This window comes from Gilbertella persicaria (assembly GCF_025201335.1).
Source record: "Gilbertella persicaria strain CBS 190.32 chromosome Unknown B0P05scaffold_5, whole genome shotgun sequence".
Classification (NCBI taxonomy): domain Eukaryota; kingdom Fungi; phylum Mucoromycota; class Mucoromycetes; order Mucorales; family Choanephoraceae; genus Gilbertella; species Gilbertella persicaria.
Window position 1 is genome coordinate 340604 of NW_026251966.1, and position 23288 is coordinate 363891.

At 37.1% G+C, this 23288-nt stretch overlaps 20 protein-coding genes across 20 annotated transcripts; 10 read left to right on the forward strand and 10 right to left on the reverse strand.

The window, feature by feature from the left end:
- Nucleotides 1-90: 90 nt before the first annotated feature.
- B0P05DRAFT_568714 (uncharacterized protein) lies at nt 91-759 on the forward strand (the record flags this gene model as incomplete). Its single annotated transcript, XM_051581210.1, has 1 exon — nt 91-759. One exon carries the CDS (start codon nt 91-93, stop codon nt 757-759), a length of 669 nt encoding a protein of 222 aa, XP_051438419.1.
- Nucleotides 760-779: 20 nt separating this feature from the next.
- B0P05DRAFT_583837 (uncharacterized protein) lies at nt 780-2711 on the reverse strand (the record flags this gene model as incomplete). Its single annotated transcript, XM_051582290.1, has 3 exons — nt 780-1168; nt 1209-1606; nt 1660-2711. The coding sequence occupies 3 exons, from the start codon at nt 2709-2711 to the stop codon at nt 780-782; spliced, it is 1839 nt and encodes a 612-aa protein (XP_051438420.1).
- A 27-nt stretch (nt 2712-2738) lies between these two features.
- Nucleotides 2739-3770, reverse strand: B0P05DRAFT_527024 (vacuolar biogenesis protein). The gene is made up of 7 exons (XM_051576496.1): nt 3713-3770; nt 3642-3664; nt 3469-3595; nt 3295-3412; nt 3081-3237; nt 2942-3037; nt 2739-2890 (listed from the first exon to the last, which is right to left on the reverse strand). Exons 1-7 carry the CDS (start codon nt 3743-3745, stop codon nt 2824-2826), a joined length of 621 nt encoding a protein of 206 aa, XP_051438421.1. The 5' UTR covers nt 3746-3770; the 3' UTR covers nt 2739-2823.
- A 113-nt stretch (nt 3771-3883) lies between these two features.
- B0P05DRAFT_463070 (D123-domain-containing protein) lies at nt 3884-5964 on the reverse strand (the record flags this gene model as incomplete). The annotated part of the gene is made up of 11 exons (XM_051574147.1): nt 3884-4098; nt 4147-4260; nt 4305-4749; nt 4794-4863; nt 4914-4981; nt 5197-5223; nt 5277-5386; nt 5434-5582; nt 5627-5660; nt 5705-5850; nt 5897-5964. The coding sequence occupies 11 exons, from the start codon at nt 5962-5964 to the stop codon at nt 3884-3886; spliced, it is 1446 nt and encodes a 481-aa protein (XP_051438422.1).
- A 659-nt stretch (nt 5965-6623) lies between these two features.
- On the reverse strand, nt 6624-7704 carry B0P05DRAFT_527037 (exosome complex component RRP43-like protein). The gene is made up of 4 exons (XM_051576497.1): nt 7448-7704; nt 7298-7403; nt 7109-7251; nt 6624-7061 (listed from the first exon to the last, which is right to left on the reverse strand). Exons 1-4 carry the CDS (start codon nt 7695-7697, stop codon nt 6736-6738), a joined length of 825 nt encoding a protein of 274 aa, XP_051438423.1. The 5' UTR covers nt 7698-7704; the 3' UTR covers nt 6624-6735.
- A 123-nt stretch (nt 7705-7827) lies between these two features.
- Nucleotides 7828-8426, forward strand: B0P05DRAFT_527039 (uncharacterized protein). Its single transcript, XM_051576498.1, has one exon. It carries the CDS (start codon nt 7912-7914, stop codon nt 8374-8376), a length of 465 nt encoding a protein of 154 aa, XP_051438424.1. The 5' UTR covers nt 7828-7911; the 3' UTR covers nt 8377-8426.
- A 172-nt stretch (nt 8427-8598) lies between these two features.
- On the forward strand, nt 8599-9090 carry B0P05DRAFT_527041 (Rhodanese-like domain-containing protein). The gene is made up of 2 exons (XM_051576499.1): nt 8599-8722; nt 8763-9090. The coding sequence occupies exons 1-2, from the start codon at nt 8609-8611 to the stop codon at nt 8895-8897; spliced, it is 249 nt and encodes an 82-aa protein (XP_051438425.1). The 5' UTR covers nt 8599-8608; the 3' UTR covers nt 8898-9090.
- Nucleotides 9091-9116: 26 nt separating this feature from the next.
- B0P05DRAFT_462932 (Snf7-domain-containing protein) lies at nt 9117-9910 on the reverse strand (the record flags this gene model as incomplete). Its single annotated transcript, XM_051574140.1, has 4 exons — nt 9117-9239; nt 9295-9555; nt 9600-9704; nt 9746-9910. Coding segments are annotated over 4 exons (654 nt in total), but the record flags the coding sequence as incomplete, so codon positions are not given.
- A 106-nt stretch (nt 9911-10016) lies between these two features.
- B0P05DRAFT_527049 (RNA polymerase) lies at nt 10017-10908 on the reverse strand. Its single transcript, XM_051576500.1, has 3 exons — nt 10886-10908; nt 10581-10838; nt 10017-10533 (listed from the first exon to the last, which is right to left on the reverse strand). The coding sequence occupies exons 2-3, from the start codon at nt 10657-10659 to the stop codon at nt 10247-10249; spliced, it is 366 nt and encodes a 121-aa protein (XP_051438427.1). The 5' UTR covers nt 10660-10838; nt 10886-10908; the 3' UTR covers nt 10017-10246.
- On the forward strand, nt 10679-11993 carry B0P05DRAFT_261493 (ribosomal protein L1/ribosomal biogenesis protein). The gene is made up of 5 exons (XM_051573366.1): nt 10679-10807; nt 10875-10977; nt 11032-11295; nt 11343-11844; nt 11885-11993. Exons 2-4 carry the CDS (start codon nt 10925-10927, stop codon nt 11665-11667), a joined length of 642 nt encoding a protein of 213 aa, XP_051438428.1. The 5' UTR covers nt 10679-10807; nt 10875-10924; the 3' UTR covers nt 11668-11844; nt 11885-11993.
- Nucleotides 11710-12236, forward strand: B0P05DRAFT_527055 (bola-like protein-domain-containing protein). Its single transcript, XM_051576501.1, has 4 exons — nt 11710-11844; nt 11885-11991; nt 12035-12068; nt 12110-12236. Exons 1-4 carry the CDS (start codon nt 11719-11721, stop codon nt 12221-12223), a joined length of 381 nt encoding a protein of 126 aa, XP_051438429.1. The 5' UTR covers nt 11710-11718; the 3' UTR covers nt 12224-12236.
- Nucleotides 12101-14765, reverse strand: B0P05DRAFT_261376 (Rix1 complex component). The gene is made up of 8 exons (XM_051573365.1): nt 14677-14765; nt 14547-14619; nt 14369-14491; nt 14202-14305; nt 13433-14149; nt 12707-13390; nt 12523-12660; nt 12101-12474 (listed from the first exon to the last, which is right to left on the reverse strand). Exons 1-8 carry the CDS (start codon nt 14722-14724, stop codon nt 12229-12231), a joined length of 2133 nt encoding a protein of 710 aa, XP_051438430.1. The 5' UTR covers nt 14725-14765; the 3' UTR covers nt 12101-12228.
- Nucleotides 14766-14854: 89 nt separating this feature from the next.
- On the reverse strand, nt 14855-16748 carry B0P05DRAFT_462956 (uncharacterized protein; the record flags this gene model as incomplete). The annotated part of the gene is made up of 4 exons (XM_051574141.1): nt 14855-15696; nt 15741-16056; nt 16140-16553; nt 16602-16748. The coding sequence occupies 4 exons, from the start codon at nt 16746-16748 to the stop codon at nt 14855-14857; spliced, it is 1719 nt and encodes a 572-aa protein (XP_051438431.1).
- A 201-nt stretch (nt 16749-16949) lies between these two features.
- On the forward strand, nt 16950-17934 carry B0P05DRAFT_527066 (Mss4-like protein). Its single transcript, XM_051576502.1, has 4 exons — nt 16950-17128; nt 17176-17265; nt 17319-17344; nt 17392-17934. Exons 2-4 carry the CDS (start codon nt 17238-17240, stop codon nt 17833-17835), a joined length of 498 nt encoding a protein of 165 aa, XP_051438432.1. The 5' UTR covers nt 16950-17128; nt 17176-17237; the 3' UTR covers nt 17836-17934.
- An 11-nt stretch (nt 17935-17945) lies between these two features.
- B0P05DRAFT_527068 (uncharacterized protein) lies at nt 17946-18796 on the forward strand. The gene is made up of 3 exons (XM_051576503.1): nt 17946-18199; nt 18243-18306; nt 18353-18796. The coding sequence occupies exons 1-3, from the start codon at nt 17985-17987 to the stop codon at nt 18398-18400; spliced, it is 327 nt and encodes a 108-aa protein (XP_051438433.1). The 5' UTR covers nt 17946-17984; the 3' UTR covers nt 18401-18796.
- Nucleotides 18797-18799: 3 nt separating this feature from the next.
- On the forward strand, nt 18800-20256 carry B0P05DRAFT_527072 (uncharacterized protein). Its single transcript, XM_051576504.1, has 5 exons — nt 18800-19177; nt 19224-19252; nt 19302-19374; nt 19424-19722; nt 19772-20256. Exons 1-5 carry the CDS (start codon nt 18906-18908, stop codon nt 19816-19818), a joined length of 720 nt encoding a protein of 239 aa, XP_051438434.1. The 5' UTR covers nt 18800-18905; the 3' UTR covers nt 19819-20256.
- Nucleotides 19935-20228, forward strand: B0P05DRAFT_463113 (uncharacterized protein; the record flags this gene model as incomplete). The annotated part of the gene is made up of 1 exon (XM_051574150.1): nt 19935-20228. The coding sequence occupies one exon, from the start codon at nt 19935-19937 to the stop codon at nt 20226-20228; it is 294 nt and encodes a 97-aa protein (XP_051438435.1).
- Nucleotides 20257-20272: 16 nt separating the features above from the next.
- On the reverse strand, nt 20273-20536 carry B0P05DRAFT_527075 (uncharacterized protein; the record flags this gene model as incomplete). Its single annotated transcript, XM_051576505.1, is given in 2 exon segments — nt 20273-20477; nt 20490-20536. Coding segments are annotated over 2 exon segments (178 nt in total), but the record flags the coding sequence as incomplete, so codon positions are not given.
- Nucleotides 20451-21110, reverse strand: B0P05DRAFT_527076 (uncharacterized protein). Its single transcript, XM_051576506.1, has one exon. It carries the CDS (start codon nt 21067-21069, stop codon nt 20563-20565), a length of 507 nt encoding a protein of 168 aa, XP_051438437.1. The 5' UTR covers nt 21070-21110; the 3' UTR covers nt 20451-20562.
- Nucleotides 21111-22431: 1321 nt separating this feature from the next.
- On the forward strand, nt 22432-23091 carry B0P05DRAFT_527079 (uncharacterized protein). The gene has a single exon (XM_051576507.1). The coding sequence runs from the start codon at nt 22473-22475 to the stop codon at nt 22977-22979; it is 507 nt and encodes a 168-aa protein (XP_051438438.1). The 5' UTR covers nt 22432-22472; the 3' UTR covers nt 22980-23091.
- Nucleotides 23092-23288: the final 197 nt, after the last annotated feature.

Here is a 23288-nt window from a genome sequence, read left to right on the forward strand (position 1 = left end):
ATACAATGGATATATATATATATATATAAAATAAAGAAGAAGAAAAAAAAATGGGCCATGAATAACGTATTTCAAACTTTACTTTCTTTCATGCTAGACCCATGGACACATAGACTAACAACACCTAAGATAGACGCAACCAAAACTATTCAAACAACACAATGGTATTATACTGAACCCAATACACTTGTATTTGACCTTGAGGGATGTGGTATTCCTTCTGATGAATTAATTGAATGGGTCAAATCAAGTCTGCCTGTAGGTATCTCAGGCACCCTTACTCATACAAACTCCGATCATGTCTTGCTACTCAACTTACATCCTCCATACAGGGACATTCAGGCCAATCTACTGCATCAACAGACATATGCCATATTAAAGTATAGAGGATTAAGACTCAAGAACATGTCGATTTATCTCAAACCTACCCTGGGTCTCTCTTTCTCTTCTATAGGTCGTATCTATTTTTGGCGTCTTCAGATCAATGCTATTCCTGTCCGAGTGTTTGAGATGGACCAGGAACACATCAAAGCAGCCTTTGGTAAAGCAGTCACTAAGGCTTTTAGTCGATGTCATCCTCAGAATGTCTTGATTGTCTTGACAGAACATGTCCATACAAACCAAGAAACTGGCCTAGTAACCATGCTTGCTCAAGAGATTCCTGTGGATAAACACTTGGTGAATCCAATCCGAGCATTAATCTATATTTCGTTTTTACAACACTATCTTCCTATGACAGCCACACTCATTCAGCCTTAAAATAAATACATGTTTATTGTCTACATGGATCGTCTACTTTCAGAGGCAGGTATCTTTTGTTTAGGTGCTGAACCAGGTTGTTTGACACCCACTACACCTCCTCCCATCGACACACTACTGTTGGGTTGGGTTGTGGTTGTCTTTCTTCGCATGATATTTGAGAATGTACCACTGTTTGACTTTTTCTTTTTCGAGACCATGGCTGGACTCGCATCTTTGTTGTTGACATGAAGGCGCTGTGCATGTCCCACAATGCAACTGATTAGATCGTTGTATGTCTCTGCATCCATCTTGAGTTGTTCTCGTTGATCTAGTAAATGATCCAAATAATCGGCTGCTTGTCTCTGTAGTCTACTGAGTTCCATCACCATCGCATTCAGTTTAACATCAGGAAAGACACGAATGGTTTCTAATAAAGATCAGAACTATGCATACATCGTTCTTGTTACCTTCTGTTAATTCACAATAGGCTCTAGCAATATCGATATCCAGTTCCATGTCTTGATCTGCTTCTTTTTTGGCTTCTTTTGTTGTCTCGTCCATCTTTTCTGTCACGACACGTAATCCAGGAGAAGCGGATGCTGGTCTTGAGACAGGTGAAGTGGGTGTTGAGATACGGTTGATATCTGTGTTCTGTTGTGATGGTGATGATGATGATGATGATGATGAGGGCAGTTTCTTTTTATCATGCAGAGGCGCTTTTTTGTCTTCATAATTCAAGGTGACACCAAGTGCATTTAAATAAGCTTTGTTTGTCTCTGACCGAGTCCATTGAAATTGACCTACGGCACCTGTCACTGGATTATAGAATACGGTATCTCGAGATAATTTGCTCCATAAATCTTGACTAAAGAAAAAAAATAAGTAAGAGAACCACTATTTTTTTTTTTTTTTGGTTACCTGCAGGGTGTCACAAGAATGTCTTTGTTGTCTTCAATAGGTGTCATTTCGATGTCTTTGTCTCCCCACATACGATCCAAATAGGTATTGATGAATGGACCCAGTTCAGAAGGGTTGTTTTCGATTACGTTTACGTATAAGTCAACTTCTGTAGGTGTTGCTTCAAAATCATCAAAACCATCATTGGTAGCATCAAAGTCATCAAAATCATCATTGGTAGCATCAAAGCTATCGAAATCATCGAAATTGTCCTGATGGTGATCAAAATCATCAAAATCATCATCATCAAAACCATCTTGATTAAACTCAAAGTCATCTTGTTTGCTGTCTTTTGTAATTTCAACATCGTCTTGCGTGTTGTCTTTAGTGAAATCAAAGTCATCTTGCTTGTTATCTTCATTGAATTCAAAGTCATCTTGCTTGTTACCTTCATGAAACTCAAAGTCATCTTGTATGCTATTTTTTGTTATTTCAATATCGTCTTCTTTGTTGCTTTCATTGAATCCATCGTCTCCTTCCTTGCTGTCTTTAGAGAGTCCAAAATCGTTTTCTTTATGACTTTCATTGCATCCAACATCGTCTTTATGAAGCTCAAAGTCATCTTTGCTACCTTTTGTCATTTCAACATCAGTGAATTCAAAGTCATCTTTTGTATCTTTTTTACTGTTTTTACTTGATCCAAAATCGTCTTCTTTGACGTGTTTAGTGGAATCAGCCCCTTTTTGTGTATCTTCGTTATGGTCTCCAAAGTCTTTGCTGTCTTTAGTAACATCAACATCGGTTGGTTTCTTCAAAGTGTCTTGTAAGTTTGTGTTTATCTCAATATCATCTTCTTTACTGTCTTGAGTGAGTTCAATGTCGTCTTGTTGTTCATTATCGAGTGATGTTTGTTCATGTTGACTAATAGACTTGTCTTGTTCTAAGCTATGATGCACTTGTTTTTCGTTCGGAGAAGCTTGTTTTGTATCATCAACTATTTCTTCTTTTTCAGGGCTTGTTTGTGTTGGTTCAACTGAATCACTAAGGTCTATAAGTTGTTCTGATAAAGACATGTATAATAGATGAAACAGATAAAAAGAGAGAAGTTTATTAAAGCAAAGAAGAAAAAGAGAAAGGCGGAATTTTAAGCGTGACGTCCCACAAAAAAAAAAAAAAAGAAGTGCGTTAACAGGCACAACCAGGCTCTTGTTCTTGTCTTCCACTTGGTATTTGAATGGTATCAGGAAAATCACTAATGATGTATTAAGTTAACACTGACAATAATAAAAGAGCAACCACTTACATGTCTACATCTGTTTCTTGTGACAAAGCATTCTTGGCAATGGTCTGGAAGGCTTGGTCCACATTGATGGCTTCTTTAGCAGAGGTTTCGAAATAACTGGACAACATGAGTTCACAAACAAGCTATAGTCCTTACTTACGGAACATTGCCCTTAGATTGACACCAAGCCATAGCACGTTTTTGAGAAACCATTCTTCTACTCTCTTCAACGTCAATCTTGTTACCTAAAAGAACAAAAGGGAAACGATCAGGATCTCTAGGAGAAGCTTGAACCAAGAATTCATCTCGCCATTGATCTAATAAACGTAAATACAGTGCCACCAAGTTTCTGCTTTTTTTTTTTTTTTTTTTACCTAAGGATTCAAAACTTCGGCTGTTATTTACGTCATACGCAAGAACACAACAATCAGCACCTCGGTAAAATGCTACACCTAAGGATTGAAAACGTTCCTGACCAGCTGTGTCCCAAATCTGAAGAAGAAAGATGAGTTTGTTAAACCCACAAAAAAAAAGCCGGCTGTCTTTACCTGCATGGTCACTATACGATCATCTACCATCACTTCTTTGGTCAAGAAGTCTGCACCAATAGTGGCCTTGTATTGGTTAGAAAACTTGTTATTAACATATTGGTTCATCAACGAAGTCTTTCCAACACTACGTTTTATAAGTATCAGGCATTCCCTTTTATGTGGTTGCTTACCCACTATCACCAAGAATAATAACCTATTGTTCAATGAGTTCATCTTTATGATCAGCAAGAAAGAAACTTACCTTTAAAAGTGCTTTTTTACGTCCAGAAGCCATAATAATAATAACAAGAAAAGAAAAGAAAAGAAAAAGAAAACGAAGCAGAAAAAAAAATAAAAATAAAAGGGACGCCTTAAGTGTCACACAAATCAGCTGAATTTGCTAATGATTATTATTATTATTATTATTATTATTTTATTCACTATCATCATCATTGCCATCTTGCTCTGTCTTTTTCATGGCCTTTTCAAATTCTTCTGCAAATTCTGCAATGGATTTACCAGAGGACAAGTCAATGACATCCTTGGGTACCATGTTTGTTGCAAATTTAGGTGCATGGCAAGAAAGAACATCTGCTTGAGCTTGGTTTTCTATCAATCTAATTTCAGGCTGTGTTGTATCTAAATCAACTAAGAAAGCAGTAAATATAAAATAGTACTCAATATAGGGTAACTTACATGACATGAGTTCATTCCAATCATAAAGCAAAGCATCTGTTGAAGGACTAAATGGATTAAAATCTACCAGATAGACTTTGTTGTTTGAACGTTGAATATAGACATCAAATACATCTTAAAAGGCATCAATACAACAAAAAGCATACAAGATCACTTACAATGAATACTATCAAATGCATCATGAATCACTCCTTCAAAGAATTGATACACTTGTTGTTCAATATCTTGTTGTATATCCAACAAGAAAGGGTAGAAATTCATATCGCGTTGAGAGATACCAATGATTTCCTGATCTTTAACAAAGCATCTGAATTCCATGGAGGGTTGTAGATCATACCATTTTCTTAATACAAGATCAAATTCTGTTTGTTTGTCTTGCTCATCAGTACAATCCTCATAGGCATGATTCAAGTCATGATTAATGAAATCAGACGATTTAAGTAATAGAAACACATCAAATGGTGAAGTACATTTCAATGTCTGTGTCGCTGAGATCCAAGCTGCGTCTCGAGGTGATGTCCAATTGAGTTTAGGAAATACAGCACCATCAAACTCATAAATGGCTTCTTTGATCTCTCTTTCAACTTGAGGAAAATGAGGTGTCTATGCATGAAGTTAGCCTTTTTTTTTTTTTTGGTTTGAGTTACCTTGTCTTCAGCATCGTTAGAGAATTCAGGATCACTATCATAATCTTCAATACTAGCTGCTACAGGTTGTCTAAAATCATGTATTAAGAGACTTATTGTTGTGTTATTTATTTTGTTTACCCATCTTCAGGTAAATAAATGCCTTCCTCATTCAAGTAATCGACAAACGCTTGATTTAATCTCAAGATCTTGGATTTGAAAGTATTTGCTTTAAACTTGGGATACCAAGCGCGAAAAGAACAATTGTCTATGTCTTTACAAGTTGTAGGAATACAATTCAATGCTTGTGTTTCGAGATCGGGATGCATCATTGTTTTATTTGTAAGCAAAAAAAAAAAAAAAAGAGAAAAAAAAATGAAGCACTGTTAAGTCTTTTTTAAGAGTCCGCAAAGTTTGTAGGAACAGCACCTTGAGGTTCACCTTCAGGTGTCTAAAGAAAAGCAATGAGTTTTCCTCTGTGTGTTTGATGCATAAATACATTACCACATAAGCAGAAGCTAAACCACCATCCACTCTGAAATCAGTACCTGTAACAAATGAACTTTCATCCGAAGCTAAAAAGAGTGCACCATAAGCTTGTTCAATAGCCTCACCTATTTCTCTGATGAACAACAGCATGCTTTCGCTTCTATTGACTTACCGAATCTTCCTTGAGGTACATGAACGAGGCGGCGTTGCTTCTTTTCTTCAGTATTTAAAAAGTCCATTAATAAAGGAGTACGAATAGGACCAGGACAAAGAGAATTGAAACGAATATTTTCACGGGCATGAACCATAGCAAGTTCTCGACTAAAAATAAAATTAGTATAGTTAAAGAATGATTTTAGACTCACGTCATGGCCAAGACAGCACCCTTAGAAGCAGTGTCTATACAGAAAATAAGTAAAGAAAATATCAAAACAATACATTACATGCTAATTGAGGTGTAGCAGCACCCATCAGAGCCACAAAACTTGCTGTATTGATCACAGAGCCGCCACCACTTTTACGCATCGCGAGAATAGCGTATTTAGAGCCATACCAAACACCCTTCACATTAATGTTCATGGTCAAGTCCCTACGTATGCTACATTAATCTGTGTTATTCCATACTGTTGTCTTACCAAATACGTTCTTCTGTATTCAAAGCGTTATCATCTTGAGGATGCATAATACCAGCATTATTAAACATGATATCCAACTTGCCTATATAGATGATATAGATATGAAGGTTTATATAGACATGAATAGGACGCGTCATTCTTACCATAGACTTCAACCGCTTTATCTACTAAGGCTTTGACTTGTGCTTCATCGGACACGTCTGTCTTGACAGCGATTGCATTGCCTTCACCTACCAACTGAGTGATTTTTTCTACTGTCTTTTGACTGCCTGCTTCATTCAAGTCAGCACAGACAACTTTAGCACCTTCTTTAGCAAACAAGACAGCTGTTTCGAAACCAATACCACTGATATTCTTTATTTAGCATGCATATTTAGACTATATGCAATGAGTTATCTTACCCAGCAGCACCAGTTACAATTGCTACTTTTCCATTTAGTCTTGAACCTGTCATCATATATGTGTTTATCTAAAAAGTAAAAAAAAAAAAAAAAGTAAAAAAAACAGACCAAATTTATATAGACTAGTTGCATGAATAAAAATAAAGGGGACACTAAAATCAAACCACGCAGCTTATCAAGGTTGATAAGAAAGGTAAAACTTTATTTGTGTACAGAATATATGGCTAAACAATGCTGAGGTAATTTCCATTGTTGTACTACGATAGCTTGATTAGCGTGTGATTTAGTCCATCTGATTTCAGACGTCAATCCTTATAAATGTCAAATGCGCCGCGGTCAACATACCAAATAAGGGGTTCCATTTTCTCTGTCTCTTTCTCTCACACACACACACATACATATATATATATATATAATAATAATACATACTTTCTTTATTCAAATAGCTTCTATTAATAACTTGACTTGATTGGTACGTTGCTTTGCATTATCAATGCATTGTTTTAAACCTTCTGCAGTTACTGTCATTCCACCATTCTTATAGACTCGGCAAAGGTTGTAATCTAAATCCATCACAATCGTAACTGTTTCTCTAGCTAAGCTTTCTTCAGTATCATTCGCATCAGACAAGATCACATCTGGGTTATTAAACACACTAAAGGTAGATGCAACTAAATGTCGTGAGAGTTGAATGGGTTCTGCAAGTTGTGTAGGATCAGCTTCAACTACCATAGAAGGAGACACGGTTGCTTTAGGTAATTTTACTATAATTTCATATCAGTCCTCAGCACCACCTTAGAGTATCACTTACAGTCTTTTAATGCAGTCATCAATGCTAATAAACTGGCATCTAAAATATTGCCATCATAATTCAGACATACAATATCAGCATATAATACCCAAACAGCTTTTCCTTCTTCAATACATAATTTCTCTAAAGGAAAGATCTCGGATCTAGTTGTCTATGTTAGCTTATATTATAGGATGAAGTGCATAATACTTTATAAACAATTGATTGATAAACTCGGAAACAGCCTGTGCTTTTTCGGGAGGAGGTCCCGGCTTAAATTTAGGTGAACATAAAGGTGATAATTCAACATTGGGTACTATATATCTTGTTAAATCAAATTACAAATATGGCATAGATTACCTAAATAGCCTTGGTTTGTATCTAATTTGGGTTCACACACTTCAGCCTTAATACCACATACAACAGTAGTACCACCTAAACGCACCATAGCACTTGCATTGGCTGTAGAAACAGCACCTGAGGTAATCATTGTCTTTCGAAATTCATTTAATAGTCTTCCATCTGGACGCACTTTTTGACCCAAGAAACGTTTTAAGTATTCATGAGGCTGTATTCTACTGAATATTTCGAAATTATCGCTTGTTGACATAACGAAGACGAAGAAGTAAAAAAAAAAAAAAAAAAATTAAATAAACGCGACTTAAGGTATTATGTGACTGGGTTGGCAGCCACTGTTACAAATGAATGTGTGAATTCTTTCTTGTGTGAGAAATCGATTTTTTTTTTCTCAAGTAGGATAATGGAGTATAAATAGGCTTCTTATTTTTCCTTGTTTTTTTTTGTTTTGTTTTCTACTTTATTCAATGGTGAACACATTACGCCCATATCAATGTCCTTTATGTCCCAAATCATTTTACCGCTTAGAACATCAAACACGTCACATTCGGACACACACAGGAGAGAAACCGCATGCATGTACATTTCCAGGCTGTGAAAAGAAATTCTCCCGCTCAGATGAACTCACTCGCCATGTTCGTATTCATACAGCAACTCATAAAAGAAAAGAACGTCAACAGAAAAAGAAAAAGAAGCAGACATATTATCATTCTGATTCTGATAATGATCTTGTCTTCACACCAGAAACATCACCACACATGTCTCCAAATGTCTTTAAATTTACGCCTCTTGAATGTCATCCTGTCTATTTTCAGAAAAGAGTTTGTTTGATAGACCTTCTTGAATGTCCTCCTCAAGCGCGTATTTTACCTCCTATCAACCCAACTTGTGTTCAACAGGCATTACCGTCTATTCATGACATGTTGTCCTGAACTGATTTCTGTATAGATATAGATTCCCTTCCTTTCTTGTATATATATATATATATATATATATGTGTGTATATTGTATAATTGTGAATAAAGTTAGTGTGTATTTCACATGGTGTAAATAAAATGCATGAGATGTCTTTTTGATTGGTTAGATTCAAACTCATTCATGTACACCCCACCCCGAAATTTAATTAAATTTATTTATTTACTTTTCTTTTATTTATTTATTTCAATGGCCTCGCCTGTCTATGCTGAACCAGAAGAACTTGCAGATTTGGTTCTTGACAAATCAAAACAAGTTGGAAAAGATTATGTGATTATAGATGTTCGTGGTGATGATTATAGAGTAAGTTGAATAGAATAAGGACATGTTTAGAACAAATTAGGGTGGTCATATCCCAGGTGCTATCAATGTCCCTGCAAATACCATGTATGATAAAGCCAATGATCTCATTAGAGACTATGGTCATGTACCTAAAATCTATTTCCATTGTGCTTTATCTCAAGTGCGAGGTAAATAAGCGTATAGATGGTTGCAATAACTCATTTCCATCTAGGCCCTAAATCAGCACGTATCTACAGTGAGACAATCCGTAACTTGGGCAAAGAAACAGATCAAAAAGTAAAGATTTTGAGATATGGATTTGAAGGATGGCATGCAAAATACAAAGAAGAACAAGATTTGTTAGAAGATTATGATCCGTCTGTTTGGGAATGGATGGAATAAAAAAAATACATGTTTATTCTCTACGCAAGTTATCTAGTCTTGCTTGTAAGGCAGCATCATCATCAGATAAACCTTCTGCTATACGTTCATGTTTAGAAGAAGTCAATTGGGGTGAACCCGTAGGGACTTGCTCCAACTACAAAAAAAAAAAAAAATGAATCACTCTAGACTATAGATGACTGCTTTTTTACCTCTTGATTTAAACGAATGCCTATCTCATCAAGCACTTTGTTGACAATCTCTTCACTTTCTTCTTCATCTTCATCTTCTTCAAAAGCATCATCAATAGCATCTCCCATCATTTCATCTTTCATGTCCATCAGCTCACTTTCTTTTTCAAAATTCATCATGATCTTTTGTATTTGAGGTAAATTCATTTGTCTGTTCATGGATCCCATAGCTTTTGTCGCACCCTTCATGGCCTGAGCCATCTGATGACTTGAACTCATGGTCTAGAAAACATCAGCATATGTTAATCATACAAGCTATGAATTACCTGAATACGTAGACCAACAGCTTGAAGTTGTGTCTTCATCGAATAGAATTTCTGTATATGTCTTCTTGTACGAACTAAATCTTTGGCCATGACTTTACATGCACCCTATCCTAATAATAAGCCATCATGACGCCATGGTTCATTACCATCTGGTTTTCTTTGGCTGATTTCTTGATGTCGAGAATCAACTTTTTCTCTTGTCTTTCAAGACGTTCTCTTTCTCTGTCTAGTTCACGCTGTGCTTTTTGAAGACTACGTTGATGCTGTCGAAGTAGTTCAGCAGGTGTCTTTTTCTTTCCAAACAAAAAATCCTATGCCATTCATGGTTGTTGGTTGTCTGTCTGAATATTATTCATTTACCATGACAAAACACAAAAGGAAAGAAGAAAAAAAAATAATATATAAAGAAAAACAGAGGTGTGACTTTAAGCGTATATTTATTTATTTACATGGCATTTCCATCCTTTCTTTCTTTCTCTCTCTCTCTTTTTCTCTCTCTTACTTTCGAATAAGCAAGTAAATGTTTTCACCAACAGTCAAGTTTTGCAAGTGTCTATAATCACCTTCCAAACACATCAAAAGACCACCGTAAGAAACATACACAGAACTATCGACATATTAACGACATACAGAATCAGACAACACACTTACACTTGTTGACCAGCTGAAGCACTCTTGTTGGAATCTTCATATCGATAAATTTTACCAAACATTACATATTCATATTCGTCACTTAAATCACGCTCTCCTGGTGCACGTTCACGCCAGCTTTCTTTCTTTTCAACACCACTGGCATTGGCATTGGCTTCAAGAGAAAGAGAAGAAGCCAAGACTAACGAGAACTTTTCTCCAACCTTCAAAGGATAAATTTCAGCATTGAAGTCCAAAGTCAAATCCATTTCATAGTTTTCGGAACGAGCAACAAGACGTGAGACTAGACAGATGTAAGTCGTGTTTTTTTTATGTGTGTATCTTTTATACCTCTATCAAAACGCTTGCCTTGAGGGTCAAGGTCTTTGATATCGAAAATATCTTGAAACAAGATGCTGTCAGTGGACATGGTGTGTTGCAAAACAAAAACATTTTTTTTTTTTTGGCGTTTAAATGAAATATAGACAGCAGTCACGCAATGGCCTTTTGTCCCCTACACAGAGGCTTAGCCTAGAACAAAGCTTTGTTCTTTTGCAATGAATATTGATCAGACCAAGGTAAGACAGACTGCTACTTGAGCAGTTTGTTCTAATACAGATTGTTAGGCTAAAAAAGCATTTAAAGCGTTATATCACCATCATCAACAATCCGATGAAGAAGAGGCTGTTTGGCTGATGGTGTCTACCATAAACAAGATTCAATTGACAAAAGGCAGACCCACACGAATGTAAGTCATGCTATTCCTAACACTCGTACTCATCATCGACACTTGTTAGCGTAGTATCTTGAAACATGGTTGTCAAACACCAGGTGTTTATCGCTGTCTATTGACTAAAAAGAACCAACAACAACATAAAGATACAATCCGAGAGAAAAAGATCAAAGGTGTCCACAAAGTGATCGATCTAAAGCATCTTAAAAAACAATACAATACCCCCGAATCCAAGAGACAACTCATGCAAGACTTTGGCATGTTCATGGCTGAAAAATCGATTGTGACAGATCTATACAACGTACTTGGTAAAGAAGTATATAAAAAGAGAAGGTAAGACATACAACAGAGAGACACAGGACGTTGACCATCTTGATTAGAGAACCTATTCCTATTGATCTGCACAAACCTGACTTACAAAAAGAAGTATTACGTACAGCCAAATCAACCTATATGAATTTCCATACAGGTTCATGTTATGCTGTCAAAATAGCCACGACTGGACAAGACGATAAAATTGCTTTTGAGAATTTCATGTCTGCTTATGACAAGATTGTGGCTGCTACACCAGGAGGTTACGATAACATTCGATCCTTTCAAATTAAAACTGCTAATTCTATCAGTTTACCTATTTATGATGTCAAGACAGACCATGTAGATCACTATGAAGAAGAGGATGAACAAGAGGATGACCTTTTAAAATAAATTTTTTTTATATAATTTTCTTTTTTATTCTTTTTTTCTCTTTCTTTATCCATGTCCTTGTTGTCTAAAGTCTTTACTTTGCAACCCACTGTTCGATTTCATTCTACTACTGCTTTTTTAAAAGATTTTATGACCACTCAAGAAAAAGGCCCTATTCAACTCTCGATTGAATCAAAGGCAAGTAAAACGAGACATGATCAAGAACTCATTCGAGTAGATTACAGATGCTTTGCATCCTACCATCTTGGAGACTGTGAATGAATCTCATTTACACGCTCACCATGCTGCCATGAAAGGCAACACCAACAAAGAAACACACTTCAAGTAAGTCTTTACTAATCTATCAGGACCCTCACCCATGCCTTAGAGTTACTGTTATTTCTGATGAATTCAAGGGCAAGGTAAGCGAGATAAACATCATCTAGGATACTTATAAACATAGTCTTTGATGCAACGCCATCGCTTGATTTACAACCTACTTAACGATGAACTCCAAAACAAGGGTTTACATGCCTTGACACTCAAGACAAAGACACAAGCAGAACTTGAACAATAAAGATTTTATTTTTTACATTGTTGAATAGCCAGTGACATCTTCTCTGATGGACTACCCAGATAATTTACATAATCAAGTGCTCGCTGTTGAACATCAGCTGGCAAATCTCTAAAAGGGCCAAATAAGGGTCCTTTAGCTAACTGAACAAAAAAGAAAGGTACCAGGGTTGTTTCCACTTGTCTGAGTGTATCGAAATCAAACACATCTTTGTCAGCACGCTTTGCGATATCACACATCACATTTAGAATGGCCTATACACATTATGGTGAATACCCTCAACACAGCCTATCTCAACTTACTCGACTGGTTTCTATATGATTTGCTCTTAATTGCCACAACATTTTAGGCAGACCAAGCAGCCATTCTTTTAGGAGACGAGCTAATTCAGAATCTTTTGTGATCATGAATTGTCCATGATAACTAGGTGTTGATTGAACCTAATGATTTTGTGAGTGATAGCTACCTAAAGACATGTAGTGTTACCATGTAGGCTCTTGTGATGAAATCCAACAAGACTTTTCTTGATGCAGCATTGGGTTGACATGTATGATAGTATTGAACAGTCGCCTTAAATAGCGTCACACTCTCTTCATTCGTCAAACAATTCAAAAAGCCCCAAATGGCAGGCAATAAAGACACAAGGTGATCTGTACGGAAACTACTGCTTGCACTCGTCATGCCATCTTGATCTTCATGGTAGCCTAATACACCCAACACATACTGAACTACTGTTTCTGCCCATGAAGGTACTTGATCCTCGCTCTCTAATTTACGACGCTTCTGTCTAGGTTCCTCAGTCACAGATGGTTGTAGAATAGTACGAGCCAACAGGAACAACGAAGTCAATTCGCACAACATGATGTTCATTTCCTGTAGCTTATCGTCCACTTTGGATCCACGGTTACCTAGAGCATCAGCGCCATAAGGGAAATAGACTGTCAAATGCTTCAAGAGTTGCTGTAAATACATGTTCAGCCAATCTTGAGACACAAGGCGAATAATATCGGATCCAACCATGGCTCGCCATAACACAAGTGACAAGGTAAGTATTTCATGCAACAGTTCAAGTGCAGGTGTGATAGCAATAGAACTGGTAGACATAAACACAGAAGGTGCTGCTTCTAACCAAGCAGCTACCAAACGAGGTTGAAATGTCTCGATAAGTTCCTATAGACATAAGAGTCAAGGTTGATACATGGATTCGCTTACCTTGATATGACCCAGTCTTTCTTCCAGACTGAATTCAGCCTGTGTTTCTAATGTGTTGGGTTGTCCATTCGATTTAGGACCTGATGTATCAAACAGATGCAAATGTGAAAATGTAGCTGATGAAGGCAAGACAGCATGTACCATGGCATGTGTCGGCATATAAGCATTGTGTTTCTTGGGATCCCACTGCACCATGGTATCATTGGCAGTTGTGTACTGTCTCATTTTGTTTTGAAAGCCTTGTTTAGCATGCTTGTTATCAAGATAGTTCAATAAGAACCAATAAGGATCATGGTGGTCTTTGGATAATCCAGCTTCTAAAAACTTGCTTAAACTACTCAACAAACTCAATTTGTTCTTGTGGATATGTAAATGAGATTTAGTAGCAGCTGCTTTAATAGAAGCAGTCGTGGCTGTCCCTGTTGTTGTTGTTGATTCTGTTGCTGTGTTCTGAATAGCATTCCCATCCACTGTCAATAAACTCATGTAATTACCCGTGATGCGAGACCAGAATTTGGTGACAATGATAGAAGGTGAGATCTGTAACCATAAATCCATCAATTTAACAGCATCCAAGCGTACATCTTCAAAGATATGTGTCATGGCTGAACAGGTATAAATGACAAGTAATGACATAAAGGGTTGTAATTCAACAGAATCCAGATCCACAAATGTTGCTTTTAAAAAGTTGAGTGTTGCCTTTCTTACTTCACGGTCCTAAAAAAAAAAAAAGTTAGAAAAAAGTCAATCATACTAGGGTCTATATTACATTGTCTACAAATAACTTCAAGACACCATTGACAACAAGACCTAAAGAAGAGACTAATAATCGAGGATGACTTGAGCAAAGATCAGTCAAGCCTTGTAATGCCTCTGTAGAAACCAAAAAAAAAAAAGGAGGGGGGAGTCAGTCAAGGATAATTAGATCAAAAGTACCTTTTTTGACACCTGCATTATAATGCTTAAGTTGAACAACAAGGTCTGCAAGTGTCAAGTTTCGACTGGTTGTGATTTCATGTGATTTATCTTCAGTGATACTTTGATTAGGAAGTACAATGCCTAATGAATATGAGGTCAGTGATGGACAAACATGGTGTGTGTGTGTATCATTTACTTTTTGATTTAAATGAAGTGTCTGTGAAATTATCGGGTATAGCTTTCTTTTTGCCTACTTTTAATTTGGTTTTCTATTGAACAGCATAAGTGCTTTGTTGTTGTTGTTGTTGTTGTAAGCGTATATTTACTTTAAAGTCTTCGTTTTTAGCAGCTTTCTTTTTTCTTGCGTTAGGCATAGTTCAAGTGATATATATAAAAAGAGAGAGAGAGAGAAAAGGCACTATTTTTTTTTATTTTTATTATTTTTTTTTTTTTTTTTTCAGTGGAATTGTGACCTTGTTTAAGGGACTGTCAAGCAAATTTATTTTAATCAACCTTGATACTAGCAAAAATCTTTTGCAAGAAATAAAGACAAGAAATATAACCTACAGAACCAGTAAAGATAGAGATCAAAAGACTCAAAAGAGAAGAATAACCAAAATAGAGAACTGTACTTGTGAATGAATTGATATCCAACTTTGTAAAATAATACAAGACGGAATACAAAAACACATAAAAACCAGTAGCACCCGAAGTCAAGAAAGAGCGCCATGACCAATGATAGTCTTCACTGCATAGATGGAAATAACACATCAAAATCGTCACTTGAGAACAAGTCAAGATAAGAACCACAAACACCATGAATAAGAATCCAATACCGTAATAGATACGATGGAACCAGATCGAATTAAAGATAAAGTAGACCTCGATAAACACTGCACCAAAGGGTAAAATACCACCCATCAAGATAGAAGGAAGACTACGCAAATAAGTAGGTTGATCAGGGATTTGACGAGGGATTTGGTTTGTACGGACAGGATGGTCAATACGAGGTTGACGGAAACCAAAGTAAGAACCAGCTACACTCAAAGGTAAAGCAATCAAGGTCCATAAGGCCAAAAGAGAAAAGGCAGTGCCAAAGGGAACAGCACCAGAAGATTGGGAATAGATCAAGAAGAAGTTCATGGCAAACAAAGAACTCATAATGACACCAGGCACAAGACCAGCAGTTAAACCAATGTTCATCTTCCAGTTCTCACCACCATTCATCTTGTAGATACGAGCAGATACAAAGCCTGCAATGCAACTAAATACCATAAAGAAAATAATCATCACAGTGCCTAATGCACCTCGGTTGGAAGGAGACAAGAAACCAAGAGCAGCAAATACTATCAACATATCAGATCATGGCTCACGCAAGTTGTTCCTTTACCTAAAGTTAAGCCTGTCATGGCTACAATTTGTGCACCACTGCCTACCAAGACAGACAAGAACATGGGACGTTGAGGAGGTCTAAAGACATCACCATGAACTAATTTCCAACCATAATCTTCTTGCACATCTTCTTGAGCATCCACCGCATTATAGCGAGAAATGTCTTTATGAAGAGTACGAATCAAGATCATGGCTACCATACCTGTCAAGAACAAGACTATCACAATTGAATTCACAAGAGAGAACCAGTGAATAGAAGGGTCCAAGACATGAAGATAATTATCCCAACGTGTAGCCCAAGCCTTAGAAGAAAGCTAATCATACCTTATGTGAGCTATCTCTCTTTCTCTCTCTCTCTCTCTCTCTCTCTCTCTCTTTATGAGTTTATTGGTCTTACCTGCCAATTGACACTATAAGTATAGACGACTCGTTCATTTCCCTTGAGCACAAGAGGTTCACCTGTAACAACAGGTACACCTCTTTCATTCACTGTTTGAGCACGACTGACAGGAGAGACCAACACACCCACGACACGATATTTACCATCTTCTCTGTGATGGTATTCAATCGTGATATCGTAATGGTTATTAAGTTCAGGTACTGCCTTGTTTGAACCCAATGCGAATCCAATACTGTAATACTGCTCATTGGTACGTTCATCGTTACTGAGATGAGCAGCAGGAAGACCATCCACTACCCAGTTGAGAGCATAGTCATTTTTGATACACTCATTAATAAAGTCTGCATCTTTCTTGGGAATCGTGGTAGAAGTACACAACACTTTGTCCTTTTCATTATTGCCCAAAGACAACTATCATAGAGAGACGTGTTTATTACGAGTATAGGCTATTGAACTTACCTTGAAAGGGGAAGTAAAGATACGGTCACCAAATAGAACAGAACCAAGGCTTTCTGCTTGTTTCTTGGCTCCTCCTTCAGGTGTACAGAAATGGAATCGTTCATCATAATAATCATAAGACAAGACTGATTTCTGTAGACTGGACATGGGAGAAAGTGAATTAACAAACAAAGGTACATCACTGCCTTGTTCATAGTCATTAGGTGCAACACCAGGCAAGTAAAGTGCCTGACCAACACTAGCAAGAGCCAATAGGCCTACTAGATATCGAAAAGTCATGATGATAGTAGAATAAAAAAGAAAATAAAAATAAAAATAAAAATCAACAAAAATGGGCTGAACTTTTTTTTTTTTTTTTAGTGTTATTTTTATTTCAAGACGCTAAAAATAGTCTGCTTTTTTACTTGTTTCCTTCCATATAGACTATTTGTACCTAGATAGACATAGAGTACCTTATTTCTCTTGTTGCTGGATTCTTCCACGTGTGATCTACTTTGCACCAATGCGGTGTTTGAATTAGACCATGGGTAATACCAAAAAAATAAAAAAAAATATGGCTGAGGAATTTAAAAAGGTCGTATTTAAATCAAAAGCCCCCCCCCATCTTGGGTTTTCCACTTACATCCATCCATCAACATGCTCTTGTACACTGATATTCTTACTGGTAAATAACAACGCATCCATCGCTTATGAATCATATATTGATATTTTGAATAGGTGACGAATTGTTCTCTGATGCTTTCGTATGTTGATATGTAAAGTATGGCATAAACTAACTCTGTTATTATAGCCCCTCAAGCTCATTGATGATGTTGCTTATGAAGTTGACTGTAAGATGATCACCATCGCTGAAGGTGACATCGATATCGGTGCCAACCCTTCTGCTGAAGGTGGTGATGACGAAGGTGCTGATGACCAATCTCAAACCGTCAACAACGTTGTTCACTCTTTCCGTCTTGTTCAAACCTCTTTTGATAAGAAGTCTTACATGGTCTACATCAAGGGTTACATGAAGGCTGTCAAGGCTCAACTTCCTGCTGAACGTGTTCCCGACTTTGAAAAGAACGTTGCTGCTCTTGTCAAGAAGATCTTGGGTAACTTCAAGGATTACGAATTCTACATTGGTGAATCCATGAACCCTGACGGTATGGTTGCTTTGTTGAACTACCGTGAAGATGGTATCACCCCTTACTTTACCTTCTTCAAGGATGGTGTTAAGGAAGTCAAGCTCTAAGCTTTTTCTTATCTTTGGATAATAAACATATATATACATTCAATAACGTGACTTGATAAAAGGGTGCATTGTAATTATTTTTTTTTTTCAAGTAACGTGTTTAATTTTTTTTTTTTTTTTCTTTTTCCTTTATTGTTCTTATTGTTATTATGGTTTTGCCTCATTCAAATTCCCGTCTGTCTGTTTTTCGAAAAGGAACAACACCAACAAAACAAACCAACATGGGTGACTACATGAAAAAATACACCTCATTAACCCCTCCACCACGAACACAATCATCTTCTAAACCAACATCAGAAACAAGCAAAAGTACAGTTCAGACTAACAAAATCCTGGACGGTGTTGTAGCTTGTTTGGATGTCAGGTAATCATATGAAATAAATAGACAAGTATATAACTATCATTAGAACTGAGGATGGTGATGACGTTTCTCAAAATTTTGAAAGAGCTTTACAATCCATGGGTGCCAAAGTAAGTAAGTTCTCAACATACCTGATAAACTCATGCATCGTTTTAGACAAGGAGAACATTTAGTGGTAATCAACAAATCATATCACATAGATAGAGAGTAACAGAATAGAATAGACTCAGTAACACATTTGATATTCAAGAATGGATCTCCAGCAACATTGAAAAAAGCCATTCAAAAGAATGTGTTTATTATCAACTTGTTATGGATCTCAAGATGTAAACGAGAAGGGAAACGATTGCCAGAAAAAGATTTTATTATCGAAAAACCTCAGGGACTTGTGTTGGCAGGCAAAAAGAGACGCAAATCTATGGAACCAGGCAAAGTGAAAGCATTGGGTGATCTCGAGTCTTCTTTGTCCAGTTCAAGTGAAGGCTCAGAGACAGATACATACCACGGCTTTATTGAACCAAGACGACGTACGATTGCTACCAGTCATTGGATTACACGAGAAACCAATGAGAGTTTGATACGAAAAAGACACATTCAGGAAGCAGAAGAAGAAGAGGAGGAGGAGGAAGAAAAACCTAGATCACGACTTTCTTTACCTATCTCTGTGGAATCGATTGCGAATAGACACACCAATAAGAAACAAAAGCCTATGATTTCAGCCAATCCACCCAGTGAACACATGAAAGAACAGATTAAGGCGCGTTTTTCTATTGGTCAGACAACAAGTCTAGAGGATCCTTTACTCAGTCTACCTACCAAAACAACAAAACCGACCCTTGTGAGAAGAAAGCGAAAATTAACAGGTGGCATTAAACTCGTCCAGGAGAAACCTACGATTGTCCTCACGAGTATGACGGTTTCTGTTCGTAAACAATGTCAAGATATCGTTCAAAAACTAGGTCATTATGAACTTGCAACAGAGTAAGTGGTGTCTATTATACAATGCGATGCTTATGGTTTGTATTAGAGTGACTGAACATACAACACATGTATTAGGTAAGATAGACAAACAGGTTGAAAACGATGACTAATATGATGTTATCAGTGGGTGCACAAAGAAGAACAAAATTATTGACCCTGGGTATTGCAAGAGGTGCATGGATCCTGAGACCTGATTGGTAAATACATACACACATAGATAGACAAAAGGGTATTGATATAACCTAGGTTAATACAGAGTGATTCAAGAGGCCAATATGTTTCAGAAAAAGAATACCAAGTGACAGATTGGTATCCTGGCATTGAGGCAGCACATCAGCGTGTTCCTTTGATACCCCACGCAACACGTATTAAAGTAGTTTCATCTACAAGCGAGATTGAATTTATAGAACAACTGGTGGTCTTGTTAGGTGGGACTGTTGTCTCTAAAGCACAGGAAGCAGATATTGTGATCACAAATGAACCCAATGGCAAAAAGAAACATGTATTGGATAACTGGCTGTTTGAGTGTATTGAACAATGGCAATGTAAGGCTCTCATTCCATCTTACATGGTTAAACTAAGATAACTTTATAGATCTTCCCATCAACGATGATACAGAAAAAATAAAAAAATTAGAATAAAATCTGATTGGTTGACATGAGCTGCATGAATTTTGTTGCATGTAACCTTTATAGATATAAAAGCAGATGGCCGATTTCTTTCTTTCTTTTTTTTAAAATTTAATTTTATTATTATCATGCCTGGTCCTATTACATTTTTCTCTTTAGGTGCTGCTGGTGCCACTGCTTATTATGTCAACCGCCGAAACTCAATGACTTCTGATACTTCTCCTGTAGACAATGCTAATATGACACCAATTCAAGTTGCTAGAAGACGTTCAAGCACTGTGATCCCTGATCATGATTGGCCAGCTCATAAACAAGCTGAATATCTCTGGCGTCGTAATAATGGAGCTAGCTTCAGTCATAACTCAGAGCCTAAGTATCCTACCAGTTTACAAAACAAAGACCTTCAACAAACCTCCAAGTAAAAATAAAATAAAATATTATTATATCTTTTGTTTTTGTGTGTGAGAAAAAAAAAGAAGTTGTTTCTGTCTAAACTAGCATGAGAGAATGTACAATAAGCAGTGTTTCTCGGTTCTTCTTTTTTAAGTTTAGTTTGCATGAAATCATGAGAAAAAGAAAAAGACCCTTTATGATTGAGAAATGTTTGCCACAAACAAACAATACATTCAAGTTTATTGTTGTCGACAGATAAAAATACAGATAAAAATACAGATAAAAATACATGGAAATAAATAAAAATGGTTGAAAAAGAGACAAGGGAAAATGCAGTGACTCTCATGGCTGGTCTACTGTTATTTAGCTGTAGTCACCAGGAACAACTCTTTCACAACCATAAGTAGACAAGCCCAAGTTACAGTCGGATTGGTTCTTGCAGCAACGGATACAGAAAGTGTTGGCATCAGGCTCGAGCATGTTGACCCAGTACTTGTAGCCATTGCAGACCACGCCGTCAATGTCCTTGTCGTCGTATTGTCCACCACCGTCAGAGGAGCTAAGGCTGTACTTGGAGCGATCAATGGTACCGGTGACCTGGACATAGTCGTCAGTACTGGCAAAGTGAGCAGTCTGGATGAAGCCGGTAGGGAAGGCCTCGCCACCAAGACTGGCATCGGTACAGAAGGGCTTGCCGTCGTTTTCAGTAGAGCCTACGTCGTCACCAGTATTAGGAGGCAAGAAGGAGCAAAAAGCAGTTTCAGAGTTGAGTTGGATCGTGTAAGAAGGTTCACGTTTGCTGAAAGCAGGCAAAGCGCTGCAGACAGCAGCAAAGAGAGCAAAGAAAGCCAAGACAAGAGTAGGTTGCATTGTTAGAGAAGCAATGGATATAGAGATCAGTGAGATCGAATGGATATAGAATAAGTAGGAGAGGGAAAGACAGGAACAAGTGGGCCCTTTTATATGTTTTCTGCATCACTTGTCAAGCAACATTCAGAATGGCTTGATGTCAAGTGCTGTTGAACAATAAGTATCTCCTTTTTCAGACTTTTTGTGCTCTCATTCTAAGCCCTTTTTCAATAAGTTTACTTTTTTTTTTGTGCTGATTGTAAATGTCAAGTAGGAGCTTAAATGCGAAACCCTATTGGTACCTTCTATTTCAATAGAGAAAAAGAAAAGAAAAGAAAAAGGCATTGTGGTCTAATAATAGCATCATGCATATAGATACAAAAATAACTCTTACTTTTATGTCAACATGAAAACAAGCAACGTCAGAATAGACTATGACAAACAAGAGTTCAGCAATGCGCAAGCAAAATGAAGCCGATGGCTGTTTATAGACAATAAGTAAGCCTTAAAATAGAAAAATTACCTCTTTTTGCCTTTGCTTTGCAGTTATTCATTAGCCCATTCTCCATTATTTTGTATTCCGCCGTACCTTTTTTTTTTTCTATACATATTACTTTGTTCGTCGTAGCTAAGAAGAGTAAGGGTAAGCCCACATAGGGTCGATACAGATGTATCTGTTCAAAGGGGTTTCTAGAATCTGAAGTACAACGAAAAAGTATATTCTGTTTCTATTGTATGTCTTTTTTGAAATAAGCATTGGAGGGCTCAGGGACCTTTTAAATCAAAAGGAATGATGTAACATGAACAGCCAATCGGAAAGCTCTGACAGTCCCGCTTGTAAACATATTCATCTCGAATGGCTTAAATGAATTTTATTTATTCTTAAAGAACGTCATTTGATTTTTCAATTGAGCACCGCTTACTTGACCCTTCTTTTTGGCTGGTTTTCTTTTTATTCCACATATCTGTTATTGACAAGAATACAATTTGCTAAATTTTATTCCAAAGAGAAGCATTTATCAGTTTTCTCAAAGACTAGGCAAGCAGTTGCATGAATTGTTACAAGAGCACAGGCCTGTGTCATTTATCAAAAAAACAATGAAGAATGTAATTTAAATTTGACGAAACAAAGCCTAATTCTGTTTTGTTTGTTACAGAAAGTACTTTTTAAGAGAAATTTGTCTATAATTATATCTACCTAAACAGGCAACAAGAGGCTTGTTTTTGTTTTCTAATAGCATCTTCTACATGCTTTGAAAATTAGGTACAATACACACGGAATTCAAAATTATTCGTTACATGTATTTTTCATTTGACAATTCAGAAAACATATAAAAGGGCCCACCTGTTCCTGTCTTTCCCTCTCCTACTTGTTCTATATCCATTCGATCTCACTGATCTCTATATCCATTGCTTCTCTAACAATGCAACCTACTCTTGTCTTGGCTTTCTTTGCTCTCTTTGCTGCTGTCTGCAGCGCTTTGCCTGCTTTCAGCAAACGTGAACCTTCTTACACGATCCAACTCAACTCTGAAACTGCTTTTTGCTCCTTCTTGCCTCCTAATACTGGTGACGACGTAGGCTCTACTGAAAACGACGGCAAGCCCTTCTGTACCGATGCCAGTCTTGGTGGCGAGGCCTTCCCTACCGGCTTCATCCAGACTGCTCACTTTGCCAGTACTGACGACTATGTCCAGGTCACCGGTACCATTGATCGCTCCAAGTACAGCCTTAGCTCCTCTGACGGTGGTGGACAATACGACGACAAGGACATTGACGGCGTGGTCTGCAATGGCTACAAGTACTGGGTCAACATGCTCGAGCCTGATGCCAACACTTTCTGTATCCGTTGCTGCAAGAACCAATCCGACTGTAACTTGGGCTTGTCTACTTATGGTTGTGAAAGAGTTGTTCCTGGTGACTACAGCTAAATAACAGTAGACCAGCCATGAGAGTCACTGCATTTTCCCTTGTCTCTTTTTCAACCATTTTTATTTATTTCCATGTATTTTTATCTGTATTTTTATCTGTATTTTTATCTGTCGACAACAATAAACTTGAAAAAAAAAAAGTATAAAAAAAGAGAGAAATCCTTTTATGTGTCTATGAGCATACATTCAAGCATTTAAGCATTCAACTAGAGCTGATTGTTTCTGGCTTTAGTTTTTCCTCTTCAGTTTAGGATACAATTGAGTTGTCTGATCTATTTGGCTTTTGTAAAAACGTATACTAAACGAAAA

Coding starts and splice junctions, on each gene's coding strand:
- B0P05DRAFT_527049 (XM_051576500.1), bottom strand. CDS start 10,659: ATGTCCACTGACAGCATCTTGTTTCAAGATATTTTCGATATCAAAGAC. Junction 10,534..10,580: donor AGGCAAGCGTTTTGATAGAG/GTATAAAAGATA, acceptor ACATCTGTCTAG/TCTCACGTCTTGTTGCTCGT.
- B0P05DRAFT_527024 (XM_051576496.1), bottom strand. CDS start 3,745: ATGGCTTCTGGACGTAAAAAAGCACTTTTAAAG. Junction 3,665..3,712: donor GTAAAAAAGCACTTTTAAAG/GTAAGTTTCTTT, acceptor ATTGAACAATAG/GTTATTATTCTTGGTGATAG. Junction 3,038..3,080: donor CAATCTAAGGGCAATGTTCC/GTAAGTAAGGAC, acceptor CATGTTGTCCAG/TTATTTCGAAACCTCTGCTA.
- B0P05DRAFT_527039 (XM_051576498.1), top strand. CDS start 7,912: ATGGTGAACACATTACGCCCATATCAATGTCCTTTATGTCCCAAATCA.
- B0P05DRAFT_527076 (XM_051576506.1), bottom strand. CDS start 21,069: ATGCAACCTACTCTTGTCTTGGCTTTCTTTGCTCTCTTTGCTGCTGTC.
- B0P05DRAFT_527072 (XM_051576504.1), top strand. CDS start 18,906: ATGATTTCAGCCAATCCACCCAGTGAACACATGAAAGAACAGATTAAG. Junction 19,178..19,223: donor CATTATGAACTTGCAACAGA/GTAAGTGGTGTC, acceptor GGTTTGTATTAG/AGTGACTGAACATACAACAC. Junction 19,723..19,771: donor GTGTATTGAACAATGGCAAT/GTAAGGCTCTCA, acceptor ATAACTTTATAG/ATCTTCCCATCAACGATGAT.
- B0P05DRAFT_261376 (XM_051573365.1), bottom strand. CDS start 14,724: ATGCCTAACGCAAGAAAAAAGAAAGCTGCTAAAAACGAAGACTTTAAA. Junction 14,492..14,546: donor CACTTCATTTAAATCAAAAA/GTAAATGATACA, acceptor CATATTCATTAG/GCATTGTACTTCCTAATCAA. Junction 14,306..14,368: donor TAATGCAGGTGTCAAAAAAG/GTACTTTTGATC, acceptor TGGTTTCTACAG/AGGCATTACAAGGCTTGACT.
- B0P05DRAFT_527055 (XM_051576501.1), top strand. CDS start 11,719: ATGTCCTTGTTGTCTAAAGTCTTTACTTTGCAACCCACTGTTCGATTT. Junction 11,992..12,034: donor AACAAAGAAACACACTTCAA/GTAAGTCTTTAC, acceptor CCCATGCCTTAG/AGTTACTGTTATTTCTGATG. Junction 12,069..12,109: donor CTGATGAATTCAAGGGCAAG/GTAAGCGAGATA, acceptor TTATAAACATAG/TCTTTGATGCAACGCCATCG.
- B0P05DRAFT_527079 (XM_051576507.1), top strand. CDS start 22,473: ATGCAACCTACTCTTGTCTTGGCTTTCTTTGCTCTCTTTGCTGCTGTC.
- B0P05DRAFT_527068 (XM_051576503.1), top strand. CDS start 17,985: ATGGTTTTGCCTCATTCAAATTCCCGTCTGTCTGTTTTTCGAAAAGGA. Junction 18,200..18,242: donor GTAGCTTGTTTGGATGTCAG/GTAATCATATGA, acceptor AACTATCATTAG/AACTGAGGATGGTGATGACG. Junction 18,307..18,352: donor TACAATCCATGGGTGCCAAA/GTAAGTAAGTTC, acceptor GCATCGTTTTAG/ACAAGGAGAACATTTAGTGG.
- B0P05DRAFT_527037 (XM_051576497.1), bottom strand. CDS start 7,697: ATGTCAACAAGCGATAATTTCGAAATATTCAGTAGAATACAGCCTCAT. Junction 7,404..7,447: donor TACAAACCAAGGCTATTTAG/GTAATCTATGCC, acceptor CAAGATATATAG/TACCCAATGTTGAATTATCA. Junction 7,252..7,297: donor ATCAATCAATTGTTTATAAA/GTATTATGCACT, acceptor ATAGACAACTAG/ATCCGAGATCTTTCCTTTAG.
- B0P05DRAFT_261493 (XM_051573366.1), top strand. CDS start 10,925: ATGGTGTCTACCATAAACAAGATTCAATTGACAAAAGGCAGACCCACA. Junction 10,978..11,031: donor AAAGGCAGACCCACACGAAT/GTAAGTCATGCT, acceptor TTGTTAGCGTAG/TATCTTGAAACATGGTTGTC. Junction 11,296..11,342: donor GAAGTATATAAAAAGAGAAG/GTAAGACATACA, acceptor CATCTTGATTAG/AGAACCTATTCCTATTGATC.
- B0P05DRAFT_527041 (XM_051576499.1), top strand. CDS start 8,609: ATGGCCTCGCCTGTCTATGCTGAACCAGAAGAACTTGCAGATTTGGTT. Junction 8,723..8,762: donor TTCGTGGTGATGATTATAGA/GTAAGTTGAATA, acceptor AGAACAAATTAG/GGTGGTCATATCCCAGGTGC.
- B0P05DRAFT_527066 (XM_051576502.1), top strand. CDS start 17,238: ATGCTCTTGTACACTGATATTCTTACTG. Junction 17,266..17,318: donor GTACACTGATATTCTTACTG/GTAAATAACAAC, acceptor TATTTTGAATAG/GTGACGAATTGTTCTCTGAT. Junction 17,345..17,391: donor AATTGTTCTCTGATGCTTTC/GTATGTTGATAT, acceptor CTGTTATTATAG/CCCCTCAAGCTCATTGATGA.